Source organism: Conger conger, chromosome 11 (assembly GCF_963514075.1).
Source record: "Conger conger chromosome 11, fConCon1.1, whole genome shotgun sequence".
NCBI classification, from domain to species: Eukaryota; Metazoa; Chordata; class Actinopteri; order Anguilliformes; family Congridae; genus Conger; species Conger conger.
This window is the reverse complement of record NC_083770.1, coordinates 15,089,157-15,095,366: the sequence shown is the minus strand read 5'-3', so window position 1 is coordinate 15,095,366 and position 6,210 is coordinate 15,089,157. Positions and strand designations below refer to the sequence as shown.

Below are 6,210 nucleotides of genomic sequence, written 5' to 3'. Positions count from 1 at the left end.
TAAGTGACTTTGACCGTGGAATGATTGTTGGTGGCAGACATGGTGGTTTGAAACTGCTGATCTCCTGGGATTTGTCAGTGGAGGTCAAAGCTGATAGGAAGGTGAGAATAAGGCAAATAACCACACAACAGTGGTATGCATAAGAGCATCTCTGAACACACATCACATCATGGAAATAAGTCTAATAAATACTTAAAGTGCTCAGTGAATGTTTAAGAGTGGGTTCTTCATGAAATAGCCTAATGTGTTTCAGCAGAACTTAAGGTCCCATATTATGAACATAGTGTATAATTGTGGATGGCGGGGGTGTGGCAACATCGGGGTGGGTACAGTCTGTGTCGGTGGGGTGAGTGCCCTTTTTTTGCTTGAGTCCCTGCCCCCCAAAATGTCACTGCACGGCCCTGACTGAATGTGTTTTTTTTCCCTGCAGAATTGAGCCTAAGCCAAATGGGGAAGAGGCAGAATTTTGACTTGCCAACAAGAACTGGCAGTGGTCAATTTGGTTCAGGCCAGAAATGAGATGAGCCTGATGAAATTCAGCAGTACATCATTGACGATGATGACAGGTTCACTGATGTTGAGGCCATAAGTGTCGGGTTTGGGGGACAGAGATGGCAGGTTTAATAAAGGTAGATAAAGGGGCAGAGAGGAGCATAATCCAAACAGGCAGGCAAAAGTTCAAAAACTGGGTGGTCTGTCCAAATGGGGCAGAGGTACAGAAACGTGATCCAGAAGTCCAAGGAGCCAGGCATGGGCCAAAACAGAAAATTGAAATTTTCAAAACAGAACAGAACAGAACAGAACAGAATATCGAGGGGTGATTGCACAGGGAAGGCTAGAACCGGCGTAGGGAACACAAGGGCAGAACTCAGGAACAGAGAGAGACAAACTAGCAAAGAGAAACTGAAAAGGACAGGTGTAAATTCACACAATGAGACAACCTAGGCAGGGCATGGGAGTGAGGCCAGGCTAACAAATAGACATCAGATGAGACACATGAAAGGGCAATCATACAATAACAAGGGAGGCATGAAGACGTGGAACTGGATTCACATAGACACACATGTAATACAAACGGCTCCAGATTATGGAGTAGACAATTGCAGAAAGTTCAGGAACGTAGTGATAGTGGATAGCAGGTGCGAACACTTCACTGAATTAAGGCAGGTAATTGAGAGATAGTACAGGGAGACGGAGTTACAGAGAAGTGTAGAAATAGAGATAAAGCTAATCTTTTAGTATTCGTGATTAAACCATAATTACCCTAAACTAGTGACTGTTATTTAGTTAGACAGACAAATTAGTGTGTTAATATAATTAGTACTGTACAAAATCTATGTTAGTTGGTATTAGTAGATTAGTGCTATCTACAAATATGAATGGAGAGAAAGCAGGAAGTAAGAAAAAGCGAGACTAAGAAGGAATCGTGGGAAACCAAAAAATTACGAAAATAATTGAATAGTGTTACATCCCAGTGTATTATAAGGTTAGATCTAGGGATGTAATTTTAAGGGTACTGTTTGGAGTTTTTGGCTGGGTATTGCCGCGTGCTGGTTTTTCCCTATACAGGTAGGAGTGCATCCTGTTGCCGGGTGACCTGCCTTGGTGGATGCCCATGACGACCGTCGCGGAGGAACCACCTGGCCATGCAGATGCTGCGGAGACCAGGATGCCTTTACGTCGCCCGGAGACGAGGGATCGCGGCGCGACGTGGGATTAAAAGATGCACGACTATATAACAGCTGGACGTCGTCATCTCATCAGAATCGCCATTTGAATCACCATACGAATCATCATTTGAATAATCTTCTTGAGACTCATCTACTTTGAGCCATATTCTCTTCTCGCTCTCCCTTTTGGTTATTTAGGTTTACCACTTTTAGCTATTAATTATCAAGACTATAGAATACTTTATTTAGTCTCACAAGCCCAGCGTTTTCGGTTCTTCTTTTGGACTTACAAGAACCGACCATCGGACGACCTTGGACCGCTGTATGGACTGCCTGGTGAGGCTCTGTAAATAGTTTATAGTTTAGAGTTATAGGTTTAAGCTTAGGATTAAGACGATCATTAACTTGTAAATATTAAATGATTATTTAACCGATAAATCCCGTGTTGCGTTTCAGTCACGCCTTTACATATTACTGTGGTTGTGTGTTAAATGTTACGAACTTTTACACCCATTTGTCTTTGTTACATTGTTGGGTTTCCGATTCGTAACAATAGTGATTCACGCAGACATGGAAGTGACTCGGGCTCTGAACTACATAAAGACACAGACATCACAGGGGAAGATGACTAATGAATGTAAACAAAAAACCAGACAAACCAAGTATTTTTTTCTAAAAACGCAGAATAAGTTAACAGACAGAATCCAGGATCATAACAATAAATCTGACGACTATAGCATACATTCTGAAAAGCTACCAGGTGTCCCTAAAACCGATATTATACTTGGTCCCTTCTGAATTAAATGCAGAAAGGGTAAAACAAATGTGGATTGAGTATGTTCAGGTATGTTTAGTTTCAAGATTCCTACTGGAAAATATTCATGTTTGGTCTACATTTTTCTGTTGGGTAATCCATGTTTGGTCTACATTATTCTGTCGGGTAATTCATGTTTGGTCTACATTATTCTGTCAGGTAATCCATGTTTGGTCTACATTATTCTGTCGGGTAATTCATGTTTGGTCTACATTATTCTGTCGGGTAATCCATGTTTGGTCTACATTATTCTGTCGGGTAATCCATGTTTGGTCTACATTATTCTGATGATGATGCATGCAGTGACATCACCGCAGACCAATGTCAGGCCTGGATTTGCCCTGCAACAGATATATGGCAAATTAAAATATCCACTGTGATGGGGTTGAGAACTTATGGCCAAATCCACAGGGGAGGCTTGATGGTAACTAACCAATGTTTTGTTTTTCCACTTACCTACATGTTGTTGCTATGATTCAAACAACCCTATGTTGTAATTGCATTCATAAATAAATTAAGATTTTGTTACATTACATTACATTAACGGCATTTGGCAGACGCTCTTATCCAGAGCGACGTACAAAAAAGTGCATACCCATAACCAGGGATAAGTGCGCTGAAAGACCCTAGAGGGAAGTACAATTTCAACTGCTACCTGTACAACAAAGGTAAGGACCAGGGCCTATTTGAATTCTTTTTTTTATAACAAACAAATAAACAAACAAAAAACTAAGCAAAAGTGACCCAATTTAACTATCCAAACACTGCCTACCTAGCCGACTAAAAATACCGATACACAAAGTAAATCACAGAAAGACAACAATTAAGGTTCACAGGGAGGTAGTGAGGGACGGGGAGAGGTGACGCTTGAAGAGGTGTGTCTTCAGTTTGCGCTTGAAGGTGGGGAGAGATTCTACAGTTCTGACCTCAACGGGAAGTTCATTCCACCAGAACAGACAGTAGTCGTGAGCGTGAGGTGGAGGTTCGGAGAGGGGGAGGTGCCAAGCGGCCTGTGGAGGCTGAACAAAGAGGTCTGGCAGGGGTGTAGGGTCTGATAATTTTTTGTTGGTAAGCTGGGGAAGACCTCTTAACTGCTTGGAAGGCTAGCACCAATTTTTGGAATTTGATGCGAGCCATGACAGGCAGCCAGTGGAGGTAAGTAAGCAGGGGGGTGACGTGTGAGTATTTGGGAAGGTTGTTCCAAGATTCTACTCTCTCCCGGTATGTTTCATCCTGTAATCAAGACTATTTTGCTGTATTAATAAATTGTTATTGACCAGAACTTTTTTGTTTGTTGAAATTTGATTTCACAAAAGACCAAATTCCTACATTGGATTGAAACTTTTATTATTTTTAAGATATCATTATTGTTATTTTGGTATTATTATTCATATTTTTTTTTACATTGAATTCAACACATTGAACACTTTAAACAGTTTATGTACAATAAATGTATGATTATGCTGGGTTCACAATTTTCCCCATGAACAGGATACTTCTGGTTTCACGACTGAGCACAAAAATCATGAAAGGATGGTCAAATTTCAAGACGGGGGGTTCGAGACTAGGGTATGGGATTCCAAGCATCCCAATTTCGATTCCTGTGGCTGCGGCTGCTGTTGCTCCAGCTTTGTCCACGTCCAAGGTAGCCTTGTGCATAACCTATCAAAACACAGCACAAACACTAGTGAAATACAGGCAATGAAACAGATGGGGTTGATACAATGCATAGCAAATAGCCTAAGCCTACCCATGTAGGGGACTCAAATTTGCTTGGAGATACTTTCCAGTACAAGATGGGTTTTTCTGGCGCATGGATGTTTATTTAAAGAAAGTCAATGCACCTTATTAAATCCAGGCGGAATCTGAAGGAATCACCTATTTGTGCTCACTCATTTTCAGAGAGTTTCAGATTTTCCCTACCTTAGATACAACCAATTTCCCTCCCTCTGATATTCCAGTGAGGTTTGCAGTATCCCCAAATATGTCAGTGATTCCCATTTCAGAAAGGATTTCTTTGAGTTGATATGAGGTCTTAAGGGACAGTTTTGGAACATATACACTGTACGTCCTGTGAATGTAACAACAGTAGTATATGTAAGCATAATGCAAATCAGTATGATTTTCAACAGTTCAACATCTTCACACTTTCCCATATAAGAAGGTTGTTGGTGTGGTGTAGGTTCACATTATAAATGGACTTTACACTTGATTTAAAATAGCCTACTTCATCTCCACTGATCTGATCCATTTCTGCAAATGGTTTTTGCAGACCACTTCCTCCAGACCCTGCAATCCTTTCTCTGGAAGGACCAGCATCATTGAGACAGACTCATTATAATGCAGCTGGAGAACATGAGTGTAGATGTCTTCATCATGATAAACATGAAAATCATCCTTTTTGTGCATCATCGAAACTGAAACGGTTGTTTTATCATCAACATGAAAGTCATGATCCTTGGTTGCTTTGGGATTAAATTGAATCTCCCATTTACCTGCAGGTAAGAAAGGCATCACTTATGTAAATATGTTTACAAGACAGCTGCCAAACACGCAAAGAAGTCCAGAATTTGTTGTTTATGTTCTTGTGTTTGTGAAATAATATTTTACTGAACTGTTACCCATGTAATGTGAAAAAAAAGAAAAAAAAGAGTGGAATTCTAGACATGCATCTTTCTGGTCCAGATATTGAAAGACCAATTTTGAAAAGTTTCCAGCCTGTGCATCACCTTTGAAGTATATGTAGTTGATGAGATACATGACTGTCAGCGGATCCACATCCTGAACCAGATCTGATATTTTACCCTTGGTCTTTTCATGAACATACGTATTGATCTGTTCCTTGGCCTCTTCAGTGTTGTCCGTTTTCTCATTGAGGTTGTGATGGATGTGTTGGAAGGCCTGGTTCACTTCCTCTGTGGTGATTTCTGTGCTGTTGAAGCCCAGACCTTCAAAGAGCTGCTGGTGCGTCTTCCCTCTGGCCCCCACGGACAGAGCAGCCAGGGCCATGGACACACTCAACGAGGAGAAGACGTTCTTGGACTGAGAATCGGGCTGGGCAGAGATGTGCTTGTACAGACAGAAAGCAAAGTCCAGGTTCTCCTGGTATATCTTCAGGCTTCCACTGGCAGAAACACTGTTATTGTTATTGCCATGGCGACAGTGATCATTGTCATGGTGACTGTAATCATTGCCATGGTGACTGTGATCATGACTAGGACCATGTGGATGAATGGTACTGCCACCTTGACCATGACTACGGTCGCATTGCGCAATGGACAAAAGCACAGCCAGTGCAACACACAGATGCAGCAGGGTCCTCATCTTCATTGCTATCTGCAATACAGATACAGATACAGATACAGTATAATAGATACAGATGCAGATACAGTATACTAACCTAACTAATGAGCATTCAGCTCATATGGGTTTCCCTATGCCTTCGTTTTCATTATTTTAACTACTTTGAAACAATCTTGTATTACTATGACTGAAGGTGAAGCCCTCGGTAACAATGATTAATTTGTCACCATTTCCACTGTCGGCCACCAGAGGCCACCTGCTTCCCTCCCTTTCCTCATGTTCCCCTGTCTCGTCTGCGTTCATTGTTCATCATTATTAGATATGTAGATTTTTGGTTCTTCTTAGTCTGCACATGTTAAGTTCACTTAGATTATTGCCTACATGTGTATATACGTTGTGGTGCCTCGGGGTGGATCCTGAGGT

The 6,210-nt window shown here is 41.3% G+C and overlaps 1 protein-coding gene across 1 annotated transcript; it reads right to left on the bottom strand.

Moving 5' to 3' along the window:
* Positions 1-3,942: 3,942 nt before the first annotated feature.
* LOC133140599 (alpha-1-antiproteinase 2-like) lies at positions 3,943-5,814 on the bottom strand. Its single transcript, XM_061260635.1, has 5 exons — positions 5,789-5,814; positions 5,214-5,608; positions 4,712-4,979; positions 4,408-4,555; positions 3,943-4,146 (listed from the first exon to the last, which is right to left on the bottom strand). Exons 1-5 carry the CDS (start codon positions 5,812-5,814, stop codon positions 3,943-3,945), a joined length of 1,041 nt encoding a protein of 346 aa, XP_061116619.1.
* Positions 5,815-6,210: the final 396 nt, after the last annotated feature.

Coding starts and splice junctions, on each gene's coding strand:
- LOC133140599 (XM_061260635.1), bottom strand. CDS start 5,814: ATGAAGATGAGGACCCTGCTGCATCT. Junction 4,980..5,213: donor CAACTACATATACTTCAAAG/GTGATGCACAGG, acceptor TCTTACCTGCAG/GTAAATGGGAGATTCAATTT. Junction 4,147..4,407: donor GGAAATTGGTTGTATCTAAG/GTAGGGAAAATC, acceptor GTGTTTTGATAG/GTTATGCACAAGGCTACCTT.